The 25,430-nt window shown below is 45.7% G+C and overlaps 1 protein-coding gene across 1 annotated transcript in view; it reads left to right on the forward strand.

Annotated features, from left to right (window-relative positions):
* LOC127913265 (ADP-ribose glycohydrolase MACROD2-like) overlaps positions 1-25,430 on the forward strand; it is a 496,709-nt gene that overhangs the window by 150,159 nt on the left and 321,120 nt on the right. Inside the window, exon 4 of the mRNA XM_052485172.1 lies at positions 16,131-16,204. Within this exon, the coding sequence (XP_052341132.1) occupies positions 16,131-16,204 (74 nt within the window). The remainder of the gene's footprint in view (positions 1-16,130; positions 16,205-25,430) is intronic.

Raw genomic sequence — 25,430 nt, forward strand, 5'->3', positions numbered from 1 at the left:
TGTCGCATTCTAATTGTCTACAGACATGTCGTTAGACCAAGTATAAACCGGCCTTAAAGCAATATGAGGCTATAAAAAATGTATAGAAAATAAAATATGTCAACCTTGTGTTCTGTTTCATTGTTTCTCTGTTTCGTTGTGTTCTTGAACATAGCCCTGTTTAGTTGTGTTCTTGAACGTAGCCCTGTTTCGTTGTGTTCTTGAACGTAGCCCTGTTTATTTGTGTTCTTGAACATAGCCCTGTTTAGTTGTGTTCTTGAACGTAGCCCTGTTTCGTTGTGTTCTTGAACGTAGCCCTGTTTCGTTGTGTTCTTGAACGTAGCCCTGTTTCGTTGTGTTCTTGAACGTAGCCCTGTTTCGTTGTGTTCTTGAACGTAGCTCTGTTTCGTTGTGTTCTTGAACGTAGCCCTGTTTCTTTGTGTTCTTGAACGTAGCCCTGTTTCGTTGTGTTCTTGAACGTAGCCCTGTTTCGTTGTGTTCTTGAACGTAGCCCTGTTTCGTTGTGTTCTTGAACGTAGCCCTGTTTCGTTGTGTTCTTGAACGTAGCCCTGTTTCGTTGTGGTCTTGAACGTAGCCCTGTTTCGTTGTGTTCTTGAATGTAGCCCTGTCTTTCATTTTTGTTCATTGATTTCACCTGTATTAGTTACTCACCTGGTCTCATCAGCTCCTTATTTTGTTCAGTTCATTCTGTTTGTGTCTTTGTGAGGTATTTTTCATTTTGACTCTCCTAATCCTTATCCAAGCTCATTTGGGAGAACCAGTTATAGCCTTCAGTCCGAGATTGGACTTCAGTCCTGCCTGTTTGCCTATGTGTGTATGACCATTGCCTGCTTGTGGCACAACACCTAAGGAATTTCAACAATGTAATATGACTGGCCAGAATATAAAACCCTGTATGGTTCTTCAAAAGGATCTACAAATAACCTTTGAGATTAAGAAAGGTTCTTTATAGAACCATTATCTATAAAGGTTCTATTAAGAAACATAAAAAAGGGTTCTATATAGAACCAATGTTGTAACCACAGAGGAACCCTTTCATTTAGAACCTTATGAGCATGGGTCTTTATCCATCAAAAAAGGGTTCTATATAGCACCAAAAAGGGTTATGCTATGGTTACAAGCCAACTAACCCTGATCTGGTACTATTTAGAATACTTTTTGTGTGTGTAAACCGCAGCCATGTTGGATGTAGCTGTGGCTATAGCAGGAAGTGACTCTGGACGTGTTGACATCACTGGTTGGCTGTATTAGGTGTGTAATATACAACTATTGGCTAGTAGCCATCTTGACCAATACACTCTTAGAAGAAAAGGTGCCAAGTAGAACCATACAGGGTTATTCTGCTTGTCCACATGTCCCTTTTTGGTGCTGGGAACCCTTTGCATAGGGTTCTATCTAGAACCCTCTATGTAGGTTTATTCAAATAACCCTTTGTATATGGTTCTAGCTAGAATCCTCTATGAACGGTTCCACCAGCCTTTTTAAATGTTATTAATTATGACAATACATCACATATTTCATAAGGCCTTTTTTAGGGCCTTGTTATACCCTAAAGCCGTCCGCATGCTTCCCAGCTGAAACTGTAACGAGATTCTTCCATTGAAGGAGAGGCGGACCAATACGCAGCATGGTTGAAGTTCATGGTTTTTTAATAAGAAAAACGATACATGAACAAACTACAAAACAATAAATGTGAAAACCCGAAACCAGTCCCGTGTGGTACAAACACTGACACAGGAGACAATCACCAACACCCAACAGGCTACCTAAATATGGTTCCCAATCAGAGACAATGACTAACACCTGCCTCTGATTGAGAACCATATCAGGCCAAACACAGAAACAGACAAACTAGACACACAACATAGAATGCCCACTCAGAACACACCCTGACCAAACAAAACATAGCAACATACAAAGCAAACTATGGTCAGGGTGTGACAAGTACCCCCCCCCACCAAGATGCGGACTCCGGCCGCAAAACCTGAACCTATTGGGGAGGGTCTGGGTGGGCATCTGTCTTACCTGGTTGAATGCTCCCGGTCGCCCTGCCAGTGCGGCGAGGTGGAATAGCCCGCACTGGGCTATGTAGGCGAACCGGGGACAGCATGCGCAAGGCTGGTGCCATGTAAGCCGGCTTAAGGAGACGCACTGGAGACCAGATGCGTAGAGCCGTCATCATGGCACTTGGCTCGATGCCCACTCTTGGCTCGATGCCCCGACCGATACGCGGAGCTGGTATGTACCGCACCGGGCTATGCACCCGCACTGGGGACACCGTGCGCTTCACAGCAAAACACGGTGCCTGCCCGGTCTCTCTAGCCCCCCGGTAAGCACAGGAAGTTGGCGCAGGTCTCCTACCTGGCTTCACCACACTTCCTGTGTGCCTCCCCCCCCAAGAAATGTTTGGGGCTGACTCTCGGGCTTCCATCCACGCCGCCGTGCTGCCTCCTCATACCAGCGCCTCTCCGCCTCCAGCTCTTCTTTGGGGTGGCGATATTCTCCAGGCTGTGCCCAGGGTCCTTTTCCATCCAACTCACCCTCCCATGTCCAGTACTCCTCGCGCTGCTCCTGATGCCGCTGCCTGTCACCACGCCGCTTGGTCCTGTTGTGGTGGGTGATTCTGTAACGAGATTCTTCCATTGAAGGAGAGGCGGACCAATACGCAGCGTGGTTGAAGTTCATGGTTTTTTAATAAGAAAAACTAGACATGAACAAACTACAAAACAATAAATGTGAAAACCCGAAACCAGTCCCGTGTGGTAAAAACACTGACACAGCCCAACAGGCTACCTAAATATATGCAGGTTTTTTTTATTTTTTTTATGTGTTATTTCTTACATTAGTACCCCAGGTCATCTTAGATTTCATTACATACAGTCGAGAAGAACTACTGAATATAAGATCAGCGTCAACTCAACATCAGTACGACCAAGAATATGATTTTCGCGAGGCGGATCATGTGTTCTGCCTTTCAACCAGGACAACAGAATGGATCCCATGCGGCGACCCAAAAAACGACTCCGTAAAAGAGGGAAACGAGGCGGTCTTCTGGTCAGACTCCGGAGACGGGCACATCGTGCACCACTCCCTAACATTCTTCTCGCCAATGTCCAGTCTCTTGACAACAATGTTGATGAAATCTGAGCAAGATTTCAAACAAGCTAAGCGTCAGTATAGAGACAAAGTAGAATCTCAATTCAACGGCTCAGACACAAGAGGTATGTGGCAGGGTCTACAGTCAATCACGGACTACAAGAAGAAACCCAGCCCAGTCACGGACCAGGATGTCTTGCTCCCAGGCAGACTAAATAACTTTTTTGCCCGCTTTGAGGACAATACAGTGCCACTGACACGGCCTGCAACGACAACATGCGGACTCTCCTTCACTGCAGCCGAGGTGAGTAAGACATTTAAACGTGTTAACCCTCGCAAGGCTGCAGGCCCAGACGGCATCCCCAGCCGCGCCCTCAGAGCATGCGCAGACCAGCTGGCCGGTGTGTTTACGGACATATTCAATCAAACCCTATACCAGTCTGCTGTCCCCACATGCTTCAAGAGGGACACCATTGTTCCTGTTCCCAAGAAAGCTAAGGTAACTGAGCTAAACGACTACCGCCCCGTAGCACTCACTAGTCAAGGACCATATCACCTCCACCCTACCTGACCCCCTAGACCCACTCCAATTTGCTTACCGCCCAAATAGGTCCACAGACGATGCAATCTCAACCACACTGCACACTGCCCTAACCCATCTGGACAAGAGGAATACCTATGTGAGAATGCTGTTCATCGACTACAGCTCGGCATTCAACACCATAGTACCCTCCAAGCTCGTCATCAAGCTCGAGCCCCTGGGGCTCGACCCCGCCCTGTGCAACTGGGTACTGGACTTCCTGACGGGCCGCCCCCAGGTGGTGAGGGTAGGCAACAACATCTCCACCCCGCTGATCCTCAACACTGGGGCCCCACAAGGGTGCGTTCTGAGCCCTCTCCTGTACTCCCTGTTCACCCACGACTGCGTGGCCACGCACGCCTCCAACTCAATCATCAAGTTTGCGGACGACACAACAGTGGTAGGCTTGATTACCAACAACGACGAGACGGCCTACAGGGAGGAGGTGAGGGCCCTTGGAGTGTGGTGTCAGGAAAATAACCTCACACTCAACGTCAACAAAACTAAGGAGATGATTGTGGACTTCAGGAAACAGCAGAGGGAACACCCCCCTATCCACATCGATGGAAAAGTAGTGGAGAGGGTAGTAAGTTTTAAGTTCTTCGGCATACACATCACAGACAAACTGAATAGGTCCACTCACACAGACAGCATCGTGAAGAAGGCGCAGCAGAATAATTTTGCACGCCCAATTTTTCAGTTTTTGATTTGTTAAAAAAGTTTGAAATATTCAATAAATGTCGTTCCACTTCATTATTGTGTCCCACTTGTTGTGGATTCTTCACAAAAAATACAGTTTTATATCTTTATGTTTGAAGCCTGAAATGTGGCAAAAGGTCGCAAAGTTCAAGGGGGCCGAATACTTTCGCAAGGCACTGTAAATAAAATCTATTTAGTCTCAAATAAATAATGAAACATGTTCAGTTTGGTTTAAATAATGCAAAAACACAGTGTTGGAGAAGGAAGTAAAAGTGCAATATGTGCCATGTAAAAAAGCTAACATTTAAGTTCCTTGCTCAGAACATGAGAACATATGAAACCTGGTGTTTCAATATTCCCAGTTCTTCAATATTCCCAATTAAGAAGTTTTAGGTTGTAGTTATTATAGGAATTATGACGCGGCAACTATTTCTCTCTATACCATTTGTATTTCATATACCTTTGACTATTGGATGTTCTTATAGGCACTTTAGTATTGCCAGCCTAATCTCTGGAGTTGACAGGCTTAAAGTCATAATATTATTTCACATCCAAAGAGTCCTTCTTGCCTTCCAAAGAATCCTTCTTGCCTTCCAAAGAACCCTTCTTGCCTTCCAAAGAACCCTTCTTGCCTTCCAAAGAACCCTTCTTGCCTTCCAAAGCATCCTTCTTGCCTTCCAAATAACCCTTCTTGCCTTCCAAAGAACCCTTCTTGCCTTCCAAAGAATCCTTCTTGCCTTCCAAAGCATCCTTCTTGCCTTCCAAAGAACCCTTCTTGCCTTCCAAAGAATCCTTCTTGCCTTCCAAAGAACCCTTCTTGCCTTCCAAAGAATCCTTCTTGCCTTCCAACGAATCCTTCTTGCCTTCCAACGAATCCTTCTTGCCTTCCAAAGAATCATCAAAGAACGCTTTCTTCCAAAAATGGTTCTCAGGATGTTAAAGGTTCTAGGTAGAACACTGTGCCTTAGAAATAACCTTTGTCTTCCAAAAATTGATCTTCTGATCAAAACAGTTATTGGTAGAACCCTATCATTCTGCAAAGAACCCTTTTGAAACCCTTTTTTTCTAAGAGTGTAGAATAGTGTACCACATGGCTTGAATGGTGAAGTACACATAAACTATGCCAAATATAGTTGTTATGATGTATATAGTGCTATTTCGTTATTTTATTTAACTTAGTGCTGCATGTTGGAGCTCGGAGCCTAAGATTTTCATTGTACCCTGCAATCACGCCTGCAACCCTGTACATGTGACTATTAAACACTGAATCTGAATCTCAAAATTTCTGAATCTCTGATTCTGAATCGCTGAATCTGATTCTCTGAATTTGAATCTGACCAGATAAACACAGTAAGTAAACAAATCAAATCAAACTTTATTAGTCACATGCACCGAATACAACAAGTGTAGACTGAACCATGAAATGCTTACTTACAAGCCCTTAACCAACCGTGCAGTTCAAGAAAGAGTAAAGAAAATATTTACCAAATAAACTAACTAAAGTAAACTATATACAGGGGGTACTGGTACCAACAAGGCTAGTAGTAGAGTATAGACAATGAATGAGGCATGTATACACATACAGTTACATAGTAGTAAGGGCTGTTAACATACAGACATATATAAAACATATAACAACTGAACCCTGGTGGAGAACAGAAGTTTACAGAGGTTGTCTCAACCGTCCTTCCTGGGAATCAATCAAATGTATTTATAAAGCCCTTCTTACATCAGCTGATATCTCAAAGTGCTGTACAGAAACCCAGCCTAAAACCCCAAACAGCAAGCAATGCAGGTGTAGAAGCACGGTGGCTAGGAAAAACTCCCTAGAAAGGCCAAAACCTAGGAAGAAACATAGAGAGGAACCAGGCTATGTGGGGTGGCCAGTCCTCTTCTGGCTGTGCCGGGTGGAGATTATAACAGAACATGGCTAAGATGTTCAAATGTTCATAGATGACCAGCAGGGTCAGATAAATAATAACAACTAAACACCAGCAGGAATGGGGGTCTGTTACCCCCAGCAGGTAGAGCCTGTTATTGGCTAGCCAGGTAACCAGGCAACCTGGAACCTAACACAGAGGTGTGAAGTGGCCTCTACCACTGGACAATGGAGTCAGGCTGAGGCAGGGCATTGTAGCCTACATAAGCAGAAAAGGCTTCAGAGTGTCTCCCCCGAGGGCCAGAGGGAGGGTTGAAGAGGGAGGGTTTTCTACAATGTGGATTACAATGAATGGATATTTTTGTAGGGGTTGATGCAGTTTTCGTAAGGGAAATTCAAGTCTGAAATTTCAAATTGGAAATTACAAACTTCAGAAGCTTTTTTAAACCTCAACTACAAGTGATCCAATTAAGATCCCACATCTGTAGTGCACTACTTTTGACCAGAGCACTATGGGATTCCCTATGGGTCTTGGTCAAAAGTAGTGTACTATATACGGAATAGGGTGCCATTTGGAATGTAGGCCCTATACTCAGAGGGAGCAGGGTGAGTCTTGTAGCCCATTTGACAAGAGTTACACGGTGTGCTTTGTACTCTACACTAGCCTTATTCTACTCCAACGCTACGGATGATAAACCAAATGTAAAAATACCTCACTCCCTCTTTACTCCTCACCCAGAGGACAATAGCTTTAGCTACTTTGAAAAGTAAAACTTTTCTTTGTTGCGTATCACTCAGTCGCAGCGAGCACAGATGTTTTGAATAGGAGAGAAATAAAATGTCACACGTGTTTAATTTTATAATTTAGGACACGAGTGTGTCATCAACTTCTTGGAATGTTTCCAAGGTCATCTAAGGAGACTGCTCTCTCTCGTTTCTCTCTCCACACCTTTCTTCTCCTCATCTTCCTCTCTCTCGCTCGCTCTTTCTCTCGCCTCGACCACCTCTACCCCCTCTCTCTCTCTTTCTCTCGCCTCGACCACCTCTACCCCCCCTCTCTCTCTTTCTCTCGCCTCGACCACCTCTACCCCCTCTCTCTCTCTTTCTCTCGCCTCGACCACCTCTACCCCCTCTCTCTCTCTTTCTCTCACCTCGACCACCTCTACCCCCTCTCTCTCTCTTTCTCTCGCCTCGACCACCTCTACCCCCTCTCTCTCTCTTTCTCTCGCCTCGACCACCTCTACCCCCTCTCTCTCTCTTTCTCTCGCCTCGACCACCTTTGCCTCCTCTCTCTCTCTTTCTCTCGCCTCGACCACCTCTGCCCCCTCTCTCTCTCTTTCTCTCGCCTCGACCACCTCTACCCCCTCTCTCTCTCTTTCTCTCACCTCGACCACCTCTACCCCCTCTCTCTCTCTCTTTCTCTTGCCTCGACCACCTCTACCCCCTCTCTCTCTCTTTCTCTCGCCTCGACCACCTCTACCCCCTCTCTCTCTCTTTCGATCTTTCTATTTTTTGCCCTCTCACAACCCTACTGCCCTCTCACTTTCTTTCTTTCTTTCTTTCTTAACACTACCTTACCCTATCTCTCTTCTCTCTCTATTTTCTCTCCTTCCCTGGTCTGATAAGTCGGTCATGGTCACAGCCCTGCCCTGTGTGTCCTTGTGTCCCTGGCTGTGCTGCCTGCTTTAATAGTGGAGCTCTGGGGCATTTGACACCTGGTGGCGTCTGGAGTCTTGTCCCTGTCCTAGGTGGCTGGGCTGCTGCTCTGTCCTCTAGTGGGGTCGGTCTAGTAGTATGTCGATGTTAGAGGGAAGGTTTTTCTCTGCGGTGTCGGTCGTAATCCTGACTTTATTTCCACCATTCTATTTTCCAGAACTAGTGAAAACACACTGCAGGGTATTAGAATGACAGTGAACACAGTGTATTTATTTCATATCAGGTTATATGGTGTATTTCTGATAGGTATTATTTCGACCATAAGGGAACTCAAATATGGTCATACTAGATTGGTTTTGAATTTGTTCTACGGAATTCTCTGACCCAATTTATGAAAATATACAAACAGCATGGTTATTGATGAGTAAATGAAAGGGGAAAGTAATTAAATTATCCAGAAAAGGTATATAGAGTTATCTTATCGATTACTGCAACATAGGACGTTGCCTACAGCAAAAGTCTTGTATGGAATACTGTGAAACAGGACTCAATTTGATTTGGTTTACAGAATACATGGGGGATGGAGCGAGATGAGAGCGAGAATACAGAGAAACAAACCGTTGTACTTCACACCTCTGAGGTTTTCACTTTATTTTATGAGAGAATTGAATCATGTCGAACAATGTTGCTTATCAAATTCACCATCGATTGAGGCAACCATTTTAGCTGACCTATTTATTGATGGAGCAACAAAAACATTGTGGATCAAGCGTGATTTCTTTACTGTCAGGGTTAGGGTTATTTGGGTTAGAGGGCCATAGGGATAGTCCTATGCGGTTCTGAGACTAAATGAGCAATATTATCTAACCGTTTCCTATCATCCTCGGTCACTGAGCCTACATGGAAACAGTCATGTAATGGACGGTATTGTATGTACTACGTTAATATTATGCAATCACACCCTTTAGTCCACGTGCCACAGACTCTGCTGTGCTCTCTCTCCCCTCTCTCTCTCTCTCTCTCTCTCTCTCTCTCTCTCTCTCTCTCTCTGTCTCTGTCTCTCTCTCTCTCTCTCTCTCTCTCTCTCTCTCTCTCTCTCTCTCTCTCTCTCTCTCTCAATTCAATTCAATTCAATTCAAGGGCTTTATTGGCATGGGAAACATGTGTTAACATTGCCAAAGCAAGTGAGGTAGACAACATACAAAGTGAATATATAAAGTGAAAAACAACAAAAATGAACAGTAAACATTACACATACAACAGTTTCAAAACAGTAAAGACATTACAAATGTCATATTATATATATATATATATATATATATATATATATATATATATATATATATATATATATATATATATATATATATATACATATACATATACATACATATATATATATATATATATATATATATATATATATACACAATGTACAAATAATTAAAGGACACAAGATAAAATAAATAAGCATAAATATGGGTTGTATTTACAATGGTGTTTGTTCTTCACTGGTTGCCCTTTTCTCGTGGCAACAGGTCACAAATCTTGCTGCTGTGATGGCACACTGTGGAATTTCACCCAAAAGATATGGGAGTTTTTCAAAATTGGATATGTTTTCGAATTCTTTGTGGATCTGTGTGATCTGGGGGAAATATGTCTCTCTAATATGGTCATACATTGGGCAGGAGGTTAGGAAGTGCAGCTCAGTTTCCAACTCATTTTGTGGGCAGTGAGCACATAGCCTGTCTCTCTCTCTCTCTCTCTCTCTCTCTCTCTCTCTCTCTCTCTCTCTCTCTCTCTCTCTCTCTCTCTCTCTCTCTCTCTCTCTCTCTCTCTCTCTCTCTCTCTCTCTCTCTCCCTCTTTCTCCCTCTCTCTGTTTTCCTCTCTTCCTGCTCCATTTGCTGTGTGGAGGGTTCAGCTAAACCTAATCTGTCAGAGGGAGGGAGGGTGCGAGGGAGGGAGGGCTGGCATAGGGGCTAAGCGTCAAGTGGAGTGATGACTGGGCCCTCCAGGATTCCCTGCTCCTCACCTGTCTTCTGCTCTCCTTTCCCCCACTCTCCCCCATCTCTCTCCTCCTCTGTCTTAACACTGGGAATACAGTGGGCTCTGGGAGATTTGTCTTAGTGAGACACTGCTGATAGGATCTGTGTATAACAGGCAGCCCAGTGCTGGGTCTCTGATGAGGACTCAGGTGGTGCAGTGTTATTTCTGCTGAAGGCACAGCCTACTTTATCAACCCAACACACCACGGCACAGCATACACCAGAGAGCGGGATGGAGAGTAGGGAGAGGTAAAGAGAGAGTGATTGTGAGAAAGATTGTGTGAGAGAGAGGGGGAAAAGCGAGAGAGAGAGACTAAGTGAGAAAGAAAGTGTTTATTTACTTTTTTTATATTTACAAGTTGTGTACTAAGGTTTGAAGAGCCTGGTATTTCGACTGTATTCATTGTTAGTTGATTTGTAGGAGGCAGTCAATTTGAATGGTCTTGTTATGTAAAATGAAACGACTGTAGCCTCACACCATTGTGGAGCTGTGGAGCTATAGAGAGCTCTGCTGGCAGTGGAGAGAAATAGAGATCGGGAGGTAGGGAGGGAAACATTTTATTTTTTTTGTCTGTCTGGAGTACATAGACATGCCAGTCCAGGCTTGGTGAGGGGTGAGGAGAGTGGCAGGGTGATGACAGGGTGATGTTGTGAGGGGAGAGGAGGGGAGACAGGGGAGGAGGTGGGATGTTGTGAGGAGGGAGAGGGAGGGGAGACATGGGAGGAGGTGGGATGTTGTGAGGAGGGAGAGGGAGGGGAGACAGGGGAGGAGGTGGGATGTTGTGAGGAGGGAGAGGGAGGGGACAGCAGGAAAATGTTGAGAGGGAAGGAAGAGCAGGGGCAAGGTGAGTCGGGGTGAGGAAAGACATTTTGTGCAGAAGAGAGGAGGCAGGGGGGATGTTGTTGTGAGGGAGACGAATGATCATAGAGCGCTCTAAAAGCACTGCGACTGCTGATGTTGACCTTGGGAGTCTGTGTGTGTGTGCTCTCTCCCTCTCTATTCGAGCTTCTCTTGCTCGATCTCGATTGCTCTTCTCTCACTCTCTTTTTCTCTCTTTCTCTCTTTTATATGCCTCTCTCACTCTATCTCTCTTTCGGCCTTTCTTGATATCTCGCTACCTCACTCTTCTTCCTCTTTTCTCTCCCTCCATCACTCTCTCCAGACCTTCTTTTCCCCTCTCTATCTCTATCTCTCTCTCTCCCTCCATCACTCTCTCCAGACCCTCTATCTCTCTCTCTCTCCAGACCCTCTATCTCCCCCTCTCCCTCCATCTCTCTCTCCATCACTTTCTCCAGACCCTCTCTCCCCCTCTCTATTTCTCTCTCTCTCATCACTCTCTCCAGACCCTCTCTCTCCTTCTCCCTCCATCACTCTCTCCAGACCCTCTATCTCTCCCTCTCCCTCCATCACTCTCTCCAGACCGTCTATCTCTCTTTCTCCCTCCATCACTCTCTCCAGACCCTCTATCTCTCTCTCTCTCCAGACCCTCTATCTCCCCCTCTCCCTCCATCTCTCTCTCCATCACTTTCTCCAGACCCTCTCTTCCCCTCTCTATCTCTCTCTCTCTCCATCACTCTCTCCAGACCCCCTATCTCTCCCTCTATCACTCTCTCCAGTCCCTCTATATCTCTCCCTCCATCACTCTCTCCAGACCCTCTCTTCCCCTCTCTATCTCTCTCTCCATCACTCTCTCCAGACCCTCTCTCTCTCCATCATTCTCTCCAGACCCTCTATGTCTCCCTCTACCTCCATCACTCTCTCCAGACCCTCTCTATCTCCCTCTACCTCCATCACTCTCTCCAGACCCTCTCTCTCCCTCTCTATCTCTCCATCACTCTCTCCAGACCCTCTATCTCTCCCTCTCCCTCCATCACTCTCTCCAGACCCTCTATCTCTCTCTCCCTCCATCATTCTCTCTCTCCCTCCATCATTCTCTCCAGACCCTGCTATATGATTAATAGCAATGACGTTCAAATCGATAGTGGATTTGTAGAAACTGCGCTAAATAGATTAAATGTACTGGCAGCCATCCACTCGCTACTTTTGGCCAATGCAGCACAATATTTATGATTAAGACATAATAGTTATTCTCAACACCACCAACTACCATAGCTCTGTGTTGCTCAAAAGGTAGAGTGTTGGTCGAGAGAAGAGAGAGAAAGAGTGAGAGAAAGAGAGAATGGAAAAAGAGAGAGAGAAACAGAGAGGATATGAGAAAAGAGGAAGGAGAGAAGAGAGGAGACTCACAGACAGACGGGCTTCCTGCCACCTAACATCAATATTTATTTATGTGTTTATTTGCTTAGTCCTGTTGTGTGCTTTTCACAAGCTGCTGTTTATATCCCACGATAGTTGTCATCTTTCTCATCTATTTACGCATCTGTGTGGGTGTGAGTGTGCTTCTGAGTGTGAATCTGTGATATGTGTGACTGTTCATTTGGGGAAATCAGCTGATGTAAACTTCACAGAATGAGAAGGGAGGGGTTAACAACAGTTTCAGTGTTTACCGTACAGATAGAATTAGGCGATCTGTGAAAGGCATGGGAAGCCTTCAGAATACGGTTGTTAGACAAAGGGTAGTGATTGTAAGCAAGCGGTTTAGTAGCAGTTCACTACAGACTGAACTACAGACAGAAAAACTGGAACCTCTCAGGCCTGCTAGTATTCGGCTCACATTCCCATCCTACCCTCTCCCTCCCTCCGTCACCTCCTCCCTCTCCCTCCTCCTCATCCCCCTTTTGCAGGACCTAGAGTTTATAGTGCAGAGCTCAGCTGTCCCTTGCTATATATACCCTGCTATTCCCAGCTTCTCAGCAGAACTAAGCCAGTACTGTCAAAGATGGAGAGACAGAGAGGATAGGACGGGAAGAAGAGAGATAGAAGGGAGGAAGCGGGCCTCCCGAGTGGTGCAGCGGTCTAAGGCAATGCATCGCAGTGCTAGAGGCGTCACTACAGATTCGGGTTCGATCCAGGGCTGTGTCGCAGCCGGCTGCGACTGGGAGACCCATGAGGCAGCGCACAATTGGCCCAGCGTCATCTGGGTTAGGGGAGGGTTTGGCTGGCCGGGATGTCCTTGTCCCAATGCGCTCTAGCGACTCCTGTGGCGGGCCGGGCACATGCATGCAGACCCTGTCGCTAGTTGTACAGTGTTTTCTCCAACACATTGGTGTAGCTGGCTTCCGGGTTAAGCGAGCAGTGTGTCAAGAACCAGTGCGGCTTGGCAGGGTCGTGTTTTGGAGGACACATGGCTCTCGACCATCGCCTCTCCCGAGTCTGTCCCGAGTTGGCACTATGCATTGGGCAGGTAGTGTACTCCTGGCATCTGCCAAACCCAGAGGAGTCTGTTAGACAGTTCTTGTGCTGACGTTGCTAGATGAGGCAGTTTGGAAAGCGGTAGTGAGTGTTGCAACCGAGGACAGACATTTTTTACGCACTGCACGCTTCAGCACTAAGCCGTCAAATTCTGTGAGCTTGTGTGACCTACCACTTTGCGGCTGAGCCGTTGTTGCTACTAGACATTACCACTTCACAATAACAGCACTTACAGTTGACCGGGAAAGCCCTACAGGGCAGAAATTTGAAACTGATTTGTTGGAAAGGTGGCATCCTATGACGGTGCCACGTTGAAAGTCAATGACCTCTTCAGTAAGGCCATTCTACTACCAGTGTTTGTCTATGGAGATTGCATGGCTGTGTGCTCTAACAATACACCTGTTAGAAATTTGTTTGGCTGAAATAGCCGACTCCACTAATTTGAATGGGTGTCCACATACTTTTGTATATATAGTGTAAATATAAAGAGAGAAGAGGGAAAAATATACAGTATGTGGTTGAAAATGCCTCTATCCAACCTGTCTAGTCCACTTACCCGTGAGTCACAAATTGCTCTGTTCTGAAAGATCATGACAGCAGGTATAGAGACAGGTAAATAGACTGCTCTACCCACCCACTCTCTTACTTACATCTGGGTCGAAGGTCAAGAGTCAGAGGTTGTTACTTCCTTACTTGTGATTCACAAATTGTTCTGAAAGATTGTGACAGCAGGTAGTTTCAGAGTAAGGAAGAAAGAAAAAAAGAAAGAAAAACTTTGAGGCCTCGGTCTGCACACCCACTCTTTTACTTTCATCTGGGTCAAAGGTCAAGAGTGAAAGGTTGTTACTTCCTGTATTTATTAGAGGATGTTACAGTGTCATGACTCAGGGTCGTGGTCAGAGGCTGAAACGATTTGATAGAGGTCGGTTATGTTATTGTGCGTTCCGGTATTGCTAGGCCAGTGGTTTTCAACCGGTGTGCAGTGGCACAATGCTGTGCCTTGAGGAACTTTCATGTGTGTGCAACAAAACTTTCCTCTGTCACCAACAATTGGAACTCTCAAGTATGAACATAAATTGAATGAGCGAGGATGAACACCCGTTAATATCATGTGTTTTTGTGCGACATCACTAAATTCCTTAGCAAATAAAAAAATACATATTACATATTTGTTAGGGAAATGATGTTAAATCGAGGCTAGCCTTTTTTCTATAGTTATTATCATGAAATAGTCTACCATCCAAAATATGTTGTCATGTTAAACTACATACAATTGCAAAAAACAAATCCTAGGGCCCCCAAACGAACAAAATGTAGCTTTCGGTGGTGCATTTACCGCATTGAAGAACTTTTGTCACAGAAAATAGTTGATTTGCAGTATGGATCAGACAGTTTGTGTAACCAACAGCTGACTGAGAGCAACCGGCACTTCATATGCCGTCAGACAATGTTAGAATCAGCTCCAATCCAGTAGAGAGTCAGCCCTTCCTCCAACCTTTCTTTTGCCTTGTTAAAAATGTATCCAGTCCATCTATTTGGGCCCGGATCGATACATTGTGTTAACACAGAGGTTGCTGTTCATGTTCTGGCATAGCAGGGGTGATTAATAAGGACGTTAGCTGCTGTAGATTCAGTGACCTGTACTCCCCCCTCCACACACACAGTCACGATCACGAACACGCTAATGAAAACCCACACACACGCGCACACCGTCACGATCCCGCACACGCTAATGAAAATGCACATATATTTACATTGTACATTTGTGTTAGTCAGAGCCACTCTTATCCAGTGTGACATACAGGTCATCTTAAGATAGGGGAGACAACCATATATCTCAGTCATGTAAGTACAATTTCCCTCTAAAGTAGCTGTCAGCAAAGTCAGTGCTGGAAGGAAAAAGTCAAGGCTGAGTGTTAGTTGTGGAGTTATTGAAGATACTCTTTAAAGAGGTAGGGTGTCCTAGCGTCAGGGGGAACCTTGTTCCACCATTGGGGGTTGCCAGGAAAGAGAAGAGCTTTGACTGAGCTGAGCGGGAGCAGACCACCCACAGGGGTGGGAGGTCCAAGAGACCAGAGGTGGCAGAACGGAGCGCTCGGATTGGGGTGTAGGGTTTGAGCTTTGAAGTTAGGGAGGGGCAGTTCCTCTTGCTGCTCCGTAGGTAAGCACCATGGTCTTGTAGTGGACGTGAGCTTCGACTGGAAGCCAGTGGAGTCTGCGGAGGAGTGGGATGACATGGGAGAACTTGGGAAGGTTGAACACCAGGCGAGCTGTAGCATTCTGGATAAGTTGCAGGGGTTTGATGGCACAAGCAGGGAGCCCTGCCAACAGAGAGTTGCAATAGTCCAGACAGAAGATGACGTGCCTGCATTAGAACCGAGGTTCTACACGTACACACACACATGCTTACAATAACGCACACAATCACACAAATGCACGCTCACAACACACACCCACTACCACGTTGATCAATACGTCATTAGTGCTGGCAGAGAGAGTGTCTGCCTTGTCTGCCTCCACTATCATTATCACCTCAGTGTAAATTGTTAGGGCTTTATTCTCCATTGTTGTGAGATTTACAGATCCATTATCACGTCGCTGTGTGTGATCCTTCACACTGTCCTCTATTCCCTCGACCACTGTATTTCTCACACACAGCAGTGTTTAGTTTTTTATACTTGTGTGTGCATGCGTGAGCATAAGCTTGAGCTCAGTTGTGCTCATGTGTGCATTAATACGTGATCATGTGTGCATACCAAATGGCTGGCTGTCTGTCTGTCTGTTAATAGTAACTTAGTTAACTCTGTCTTTCTGTCTCTCTGTCTCTTGGGCTCTCTCTCGCTCTCTCTCTGTCTCTCCAGGTTTCCCCAACGAACCCGCGGCAAATATTGCCTTGGAGACAGTAAAGAGCTGGGTCAAGGAGAACCATGACAAGGTAGGACCTAGCTGGATTACTGTCTCAGACTTACTGTCTCTCCTACACACACTCTGTCTTCTCCTACTCTCTGGATAGGCTCTGAGCTGAGCCTAACTGGCATTAGAGTGCCGTCTCTAAGCCTGGGTGAAGTTCTACTGCTGGACTGAAATCCACTCAGTTGTGCGATCATGTGTCTCTTATTTTCTCATGTGTTGGCCTAGTCTTTTGGCCCGTGTTCCAATATCCACACTAGCTCACTACTACTTAGAATACATGACCAATACATTACTAAGTGGTATTCCAGTATGGATATATGCTAGTATGGACATTGGAACCCAGCTTTAGGGTTGAGATGGATTCACAGTGAAGGTAAACTGACCCTGTAGAGACTGGCCAGCAGGAGAGAGAACTGGTACTACTGCAGGCAGGTCATTTGTGATACAAGTCAGCAATCGACGTTCATCCATGTCTGAGGACGTTGGGAGATGACGTGGAAGTCGGCCACTAGGGGCAACAGTGAGTGCTGTTACCTTCAAGTAGGTTTCGGTTTTGCTAGGGCTTTGTAGACGGGAATGGCTTAAGCATCTGCCTCTGATTCGAAAGGTTGCATGTATGAATCCAGCAAAATAAAGTTATTTTTGATTCAAGCCTATCCCAAACCTTAACCCTTCCCTTAACCATTCTGACTTATGCCTGAACTTAACCCTAACCTTAAGAATTTGTAGGTAATGCCTAAACTTAACCTTAAATAATATGAAATTTGACGTTTGGAACAACTTCAAAATTTGACATTTGAGAAACATGATGAACGTCTAATTTTAATGTGAGACTATGAGAGCTTGTTGACTACGGATTCTGGTATCTCCTGGTGTGTCCTGGTATCTCCTGGTGTCTCCTTGTGTCTCCTGGTATCTCTTGGTGTCTGCTGGTGTCCCCTGGTATCTCCTGGTGTCTCCTGGTATCTCCTGGTGTCTCCTGGTATCTCCTGGTGTCCCCTGGTATCTCCTGGTGTCTCCTGGTATCTCCTGGTGTCCCCTGGTATCTCCTGGTGTCTCCTGGTATCTCCTGGTGTCTCCTGGTATCTCCTGGTGTCCCCTGGTATCTCCTGGTGTCTCCTTGTATCTCCTGGTGTCTCCTGGTATCTCCTGGTGTCTCCTGGTATCTCCTGTTATCCTGATGATATATTTTGCTTCTCCTGGTGTCTCCTGGTGTCTACTAGTATTGTACTGGTATCCATTAGTTCTACTCTAACTACTGTACACATCTCCCGTAAATATCTAAAAGCAATCATTAGTAACCGCCTCACTTGGTCGCCCGTTAGTTTAGTGTGCGTCCTGCGTTCAGTATGCGTATCAAATTACATCTCAATCTGTACTCTAATCAGTCCTTAAATGCTCTGTTGACTTTTAAACGGTTCTGAGTTAGGAAGGCACTTGAAGTCATGCAGCAAGCCAAGAGGAAAATAAACACGTAAGATGACATAAACTGAAACTAATATGGTTAAATGAAACAAATGATAATGATGATGCAAGTTCAAGTAGTACGGGCTCAGACAGTGTGGAATGGAATGGTCCGTTCGTTCATTCATTCATGATTATAGACTCGTTTTGTCTTTACAATTCTGTCCTCACAAGTGGAAGCAGAAGGCTGATTTTGGTTGACTGCACTTGATAGAGCAATGTCTGCTGTATTTGTATAGTAACATTAATTAATGAATGCTCCTAGACTGACTGGTTTTGTCTTCACTAATCATGGAGAAGTAGAAGGAACGAGCCTTGGTTAGCTGAACTTCATAGTGTTAGTTAGACAGTGTATTTGTATGGGAATGATTATGTACCAGTATTCACACTGTATTTGTGTGGTAATGATTTGAACCAGTAGGTATTGTACTGGACTGAATGGACTGGCAGATAATGGTCAGTTAGAGATCATGGTCTTTTGACTGCTTCATGAACATCAGATGAGTCATTGTTTCACAGGTTGAAGGTACAGGAATTAAAAGGACTTGGGCTGGCTGAACTTCACAATGTAGAGCAGGGTTTCTCATACACGGTCCTGCATAGTGTAGGGCAGGTATTCCCAAACTGGGGGTACACGCAATGGCGTCGGGGGAATGCCAAATAAAAATGTGATTCACATTCACACATTTTCAAACAATCCATTTCATTTTTCCAACAAGGCTATCCATTTTGGTGAGTTTTTTCTCTCGCCTGAGTCGCCTCGTTTCACTGCCAAAATTAAAATGAAACCATCTAGTTTTCAGTGAAATAACAACAATGTCAAATACATGTAGCCTAGTCAAATAATGAACATCCGATCACATGAACCGTTACTCTCTCGCGGGAATTCCACTAACGGTCCGTATGTAGCCAAACGTAGCTGCTGCTCATTCCGTTTGCTCGAAAATTGATAAATGGTAAAAAAAAGTAAGAGACACATACCAGCTCTACTGGTTGTACTGCTTCTACCAGCAGTACGACACCTGCACCTGCCGATGACACAAGTTGTTCTGCTCCCACACATCCAATGCTAGCATCAGTAATTCTACATTTGTTGTTAGCCCAGCTAGTATGGACACTGACAGTTGTGAATCTGATGCAGCCAAAGAGCTACTGGCCCCTTACCCGGGAAAGCACCGAACAACAGACAGGGACGTTGGACCATCGAAGAGGCGCTAATATGATGAACTACATTGATTTGGGGTTCACTTATATTAGAAGTAGTGCCTTTCCTCAGCCACAGTCTGTTATATGTGCAAAAGTACTATCTCACAACTCCATGAAACATTCACTCTTGCGCAGACATTCAGAAACAGAACAATGCTCATTTGAAAAATAAGCCACGGGAGTTTTTTGAGCAAGAATTAAGATGACTTTTGAGTAGTAAGACATGTATAAAACCAACAGATACCATGAATGAGAAGGGTCTAGAAGCGTCTTATATGGTGAGCTACCGAGTGGCTAGGACAGACAAGTCCCATACTATTGTGGAAGTCTTCATTCTTCCTGCTGCCGTGGATATGACTGGGACAATGGTGGGGGAAAAGGCCCAAAAAACTGTACAGACAATGTCTTCATCAAACAACACTGTTTCACGACGCATCAGTGACATGGCAGGAGATGTTTTGAAACAATTACTGCTTGGCATCATACAAGCCAGTGAATTATATACGTTACAGCTGGATGAGTCAACAGACGTGGCGGGCCTGGCACAGCTCCTGGTATATGTCCATTACGTTTATGGGGGGTCAATTAAGGAAGGCATCCTCTTCTGCAATCCACTGGAAACCAGGACAACAAGAGGAGGATATTTTTTAAGTACTGGAAAGCTTTGTGACATCAAATAGACTTTGGTGGTCAAGATGTGTTGGTATCTGTACTGATGGTGCAAACAGGGAGACAGAGTGGAGTGGTAACACGCGTGCAAGCAATTGCTCCCGACACCATTTGGGTACACTGCAGCATCCACTGAGAGGCTCTTGCTGCCGAGGGAATGTCCGACACCTTAAAATATGTTTTTGACACTACAGTGAAAATGGTTAACTTTGTTAAAGCATTTTATGCATTATGCAATGATATGGGCAGCGACTATGTAACGGTTTTACAACATACAGATGTATTAAAGGTTATCAAGGGGCAAAGTATTGACACATTTTTTTCTTATTGAGAGAAGAGCTTAAAGTTTTCTTCACTGAGCATTTTTACTTGTCTGACCGCTTGCATAATGATGAGTTTCTCATACGACTGGCCTATCTGGGTGAGGTTTTTTCTAGCCTGAATGATCTGAATCTAGGATTACTGCGACTCTACGCAACTATATTCAACGTGCGGGACAAAATTGAGGCTATGATTAAGAAGTTGGAGCTCTTTTCTGTCTGCATTAACAAAGACAACACACAGGTCTTTCCATCATTGTGTGATTTTTTGTGTGCAATGAAATCAAGCTTACGGACAATGTCAATGTGATATAGTGAAGCTCCTGAATGAGTTGGGTGGGCAATTACGCAGGTACTTTCCAGAAATGGATGACACAAACAATTGGATTCATTCTCCCTTTCACGCCCTGCCTCCAGTCCACTTACCGATATTTGAACCAGAGAGCCTCATCGAAATTGCAACAAGCAGTTTAGTAAAAATTGAATATAGTAAGAAGCCACTGCCAGATTTTTGGATTGGGCTGTGCTCAGAGGCAGCCTGCCTTGGCAAATCACGCAGTTAAAACACTGATGCCCTTTGCAACCGCGTACCTATGTGAGAGTGGATTTTTGGCCCTCACTACCATGAAAACAAGCATGAAAACTAGCATGAAAACTAAATACAGGCACAGACTGTGGAAAATGATGTAAGACTGAGACTCTCTCCAATACAACCCAACATTGCAGAGTTCTGTGCATCCTTTCAAGCAAAACCTTCTCATTAACCTGTGGTGAGTTATTCACAATTTTTGATGAACAAATAACATTTTTTCTGTAAGATGGCTAAATAAAGAGCAAAACTAGGGGCGGCAGGGTAGCCTAGTGGTTAGAGCGTTGGACTAGTAACCAGCAGGTAGCCTAGTGGTTAGAGCGTTGGACTAGTAACCAGCAGGTAGCCTAGTGGTTAGAGCGTTGGACTAGTAACCAGCAGGTAGCCTAGTGGTTAGAGCGTTGGACTAGTAACCAGCAGGTAGCCTAGTGGTTAGAGCGTTGGACTAGTAACCAGCAGGGTAGCCTAGTGGTTAGAGCATTGGACTAGTAACCAGCAGGTAGCCTAGTGGTTAGAGCGTTGGACTAGTAACCAGCAGGTAGCCTAGTGGTTAGAGCGTTGGACTAGTAACCAGCAGGTAGCCTAGTGGTTAGAGCGTTGGACTAGTAACCAGCAGGTAGCCTAGTGGTTAGAGCGTTGGACTAGTAACCAGCAGGTAGCCTAGTGGTTAGAGCGTTGGACTAGTAACCAGCAGGTAGCCTAGTGGTTAGAGCGTTGGACTAGTAACCAGCAGGTAGCCTAGTGGTTAGAGTGTTGGACTAGTAACCAGCAGGTAGCCTAGTGGTTAGAGCGTTGGACTAGTAACCAGCAGGTAGCCTAGTGGTTAGAGCGTTGGACTAGTAACCAGCAGGTAGCCTAGTGGTTAGAGCGTTGGACTAGTAACCAGCAGGTAGCCTAGTGGTTAGAGCGTTGGACTAGTAACCGAAAGGTTGCAAGTTAGAATCCCCGAGCTGACACGGTACAAATCTGTCGTTCTGCCACTGAACAGGCAGTTAACGCACTGTTCCTAGGCCGTCATTGAAAATAAGAATTTGTTCTTAACTGACTTGCCTAGTAAAATAAATCTTATTATTATTTGTGCCCTGGTCCTATAAGAGTTCTTTGTCACTTCTCACGAGCCGGGTTGTGACAGAAACTCATTCTTATGTTTAATAAATGTATCGGATAGTGTGTGTGTGTGGCAGGCTTACAATGATGGCAAAAAAACAACATTTGAGAGTTTGCTGACCCTGGTAGAGGGGGTACGCAGCTGGAGGTTGAATGTTTGAAGGGCAACGGGACTATAACAAGTTTGGGAACCACTGGTGTAGGTTTTTGACTGAATGTTAAGCTCTATCTGTATGGTAATGATATTTGAATGGACATGAGTCAATGTTTCTCAGGTGGAAGGTGCTGTACATATGCTGCTGAGGAAGTAAAAGGCCTTTGGCTGGCTAAACTTCAAAGTGTAAGTTCTACTGTATTTAAATTGATATGATCTGTAGGGTATTTGACTGAGGATGCATCCCAAATGGCACCATATCCCCTATATAATGTACTACTTTTGATCAGCCCTATGGGCCCTGGTCAAAGGTAATGCTATATAAAGGGAGTAGGGCGCCATTTGGGACACAGACTAAGTTCTACTGTATTTGAATGCTAATGATATTCGAATGGATTGGCAGATAATAGTCTCTTGGCAGCAAACAAGCTGAGTCATCATTGAACATGACTCTCAGGTTGAAAGGTATAATACATGACTGGGAATAGTGAATTCTGACTATCTTCCATTGTAATGCACTCTGACACACACGCACGAACACGCACACATACACAGAATAGTGAATTCTGACTATCTTCCATTGTAATGCACTCTGACACACACGCACGAACACGCACACACGCACAGAATAGTGAATTCTGATTATCTTCCATTGTAATGCACTCTGACACACACGCACGAACACGCACACACACACAGAATAGTGAATTCTGATTATCTTTCATTGTAATGCACTCTGACACACACGCACGAACACGCACACACGCACAGAATAGTGAATTCTGACTATCTTCCATTGTAATGCACTCTGACACACACGCACGAACACGCACACACGCACAGAATAGTGAATTCTGATTATCTTCCATTGTAATGCACTCTGACACACACGCACGAACACGCACACACACACAGAATAGTGAATTCTGATTATCTTTCATTGTAATGCACTCTGACACACACGCACGAACACGCACACACACGCACATACACGCACACACACACACAGAATAGTGAATTCTGACTATCTTCCATTGTAATGCACTCTGACACACACGCACGAACACGCACACACACGCACACACACACATACACACACACACACACAGAATAGTGAATTCTGACTATCTTCCATTGTAATGCACTCTGACACACACGCACGAACACGCACACACACGCACACACACACAGAATAGTGAATTCTGACTATCTTCCATTGTAATGCACTCTGACACACACGCACGAACACGCACACACACGCACACACACACAGAATAGTGAAATTTAACTACCTCTCATTGCAATACACTCTGACACACATGCACGAACACGCACACACACGCGCACACACACAGAATAGTGACATTTAACTACCTCTTATTGCAATGCACTCTGACACACACGCACGAACACGCACACACACGCGCACACACACAGAATAGTGACATTTAACTACCTCTCATTGTAATGCACTCTGACACACACGCACGAACACGCACACACACGCACACACACACAGAATAGTGAATTCTGACTATCTTCCATTGTAATGCACTCTGACACACACGCACGAACACGCACACACACGCACACACACACATACACACACACACACAGAATAGTGAATTCTGACTATCTTCCATTGTAATGCACTCTGACACACACGCACGAACACGCACACACACGCACACACACACAGAATAGTGAATTCTGACTATCTTCCATTGTAATGCACTCTGACACACACGCACGAACACGCACACACACGCACACACACACAGAATAGTGAAATTTAACTACCTCTCATTGCAATACACTCTGACACACATGCACGAACACGCACACACACGCGCACACACACAGAATAGTGAAATTTAACTACCTCTCATTGTAATGCACTCTGACACACACGCACGAACACACACGCACACACACACAGAATAGTGAATTCTGACTATCTTCCATTGTAATGTTTGTAGAAAGAGAGTCGGACCGAAATGCAGCGTGGTGGTTACTCATGACTTTAATAGAAAAAGTGACACATGAAATAACGATACAAAATACAAAACAACAAACGGAACGTGAAACCTAATTACAGCCTATCTGGTGAAACTACACAGAGACAGGAACAATCACCCACGAAATACAAAGCGAAACTCGGGCTACCTAAATACGGTTCCCAATCAGAGACAACGAGAATCACCTGACTCTGATTGAGAACCGCCTCAGGCAGCCAAGCCTATACAACACCCCTAATCAGCCGCGATCCCAAATACTACAAACCCCAATACGAAAATACAATAACATAAACCCATGTCACACCCTGGCCTGACCAAATAATATAACAAAAACACAAAATACAATGACCAAGGCGTGACAGAACCCCCCCTAAGGTGCGGACTCCCGGACGCACCTCAAAACCATAGGGAGGGTCCGGGTGGGCATCTGTCCATGGTGGCGGTTCCGGCTCGGGACGTGGACCCCACTCCATTAATGTCCTAGTTCCTCCCCTTCGGGTCCTGGGATAATCCACTCTCGCCGCTGACCATGGCCTAATAGTCCTCACCCAGAACCCCACAGAACTGAGTAGCAGCTCGTGACTGAGGGGCATCTCGGGACTGAGGGACAGCTCGGGACTGAGGGGCAGCTCGGGACTGAGGGGCAGCTCGGGACTGAGGGGCAGCACGGGACTGAGGGGCAGCTCGGGACTGAGGGGCAGCTCGGGACTGAGGCAGCCCGGAACTGAGGGGCAGCCCGGAACTGAGGGGCAGCCCGGAACTGAGGGGAAGCCCAGTACTGAGAGAAAGCCCAGTACTGAGAGGAAGCCCAGTACTGAGAGGAAGCCCAGTACTGAGATGAAGCTCAGGTAGGTAGTAGGCTCCGGTAGATCCTGGCTGGCTGGTGGATCTGGAAGATTCAGGTTGACTAGCAGATCTGGAAGATTCTGGTTGACTGGCAGATCTGGTAGAATCTGGTTGACTGACAGATCTAGAAGATCATGGCTGACTGGCAGATCTAGCTGCTCTATGCAGACTGGCAGATCTGGAAGAGACTGGTTGACTGGCAGATCTGGAAGAATCTGGTTGACTGGCAGATCTAGAAGATCATGGCTGACTGGGGGATCTAGAAGATCATGGCTGACTGGCGGATCTAGCTGCTCTATGCAGGCTGACAGCTCCTTGCAGACTGACAGCTCTTTGCAGACTGACAGCTCTGACTGCTTTATGCAGACTGACAGCTCTGGCTGCTTCATGCAGACTGACAGCTCTGACTGCTCCATGCAGGCTGACAGCACCCTGCAGACTGACAGCTCCTTGCAGACTGACAGCTCCTTGCAGACTGACAGGTCCTTGCAGACTGACAGCTCCTTGCAGACTGACAGCTCCCTGCAGACTGGCAGCTCAGGCTTCTCCGAACAGGCAGGAGGCTCCGGCAGCGCTGTAGAGGAGGAAGGCTCTGATAGCGCTGAACAGGCGGGAGACTCCGACAGCGCAGGAGGGAAGGAAGGCTCTGGCTGTGCTGAACAGGTGGGAGACTCCGACAGCGCAGGAGGGAAGGAAGGCTCTGGCTGTGCTGAACAGGCGAGGCGCACAGAAGGCCTGGTGCGTGGTGCTGGAACTGGTGCTACAGGATTGAGGACACGCACAGGAAGCCTGGTGCGGGGAGCTGCTACCGGAGGACTGGTGTGTGAAGGTGGCACAGGATGGACTGGACCGTGAAGGTGTACTGGAGAGCCTGA

Source organism: Oncorhynchus keta, chromosome 2 (genome assembly GCF_023373465.1).
Source record: "Oncorhynchus keta strain PuntledgeMale-10-30-2019 chromosome 2, Oket_V2, whole genome shotgun sequence".
In the NCBI taxonomy this organism is placed as follows: Eukaryota; Metazoa; Chordata; class Actinopteri; order Salmoniformes; family Salmonidae; genus Oncorhynchus; species Oncorhynchus keta.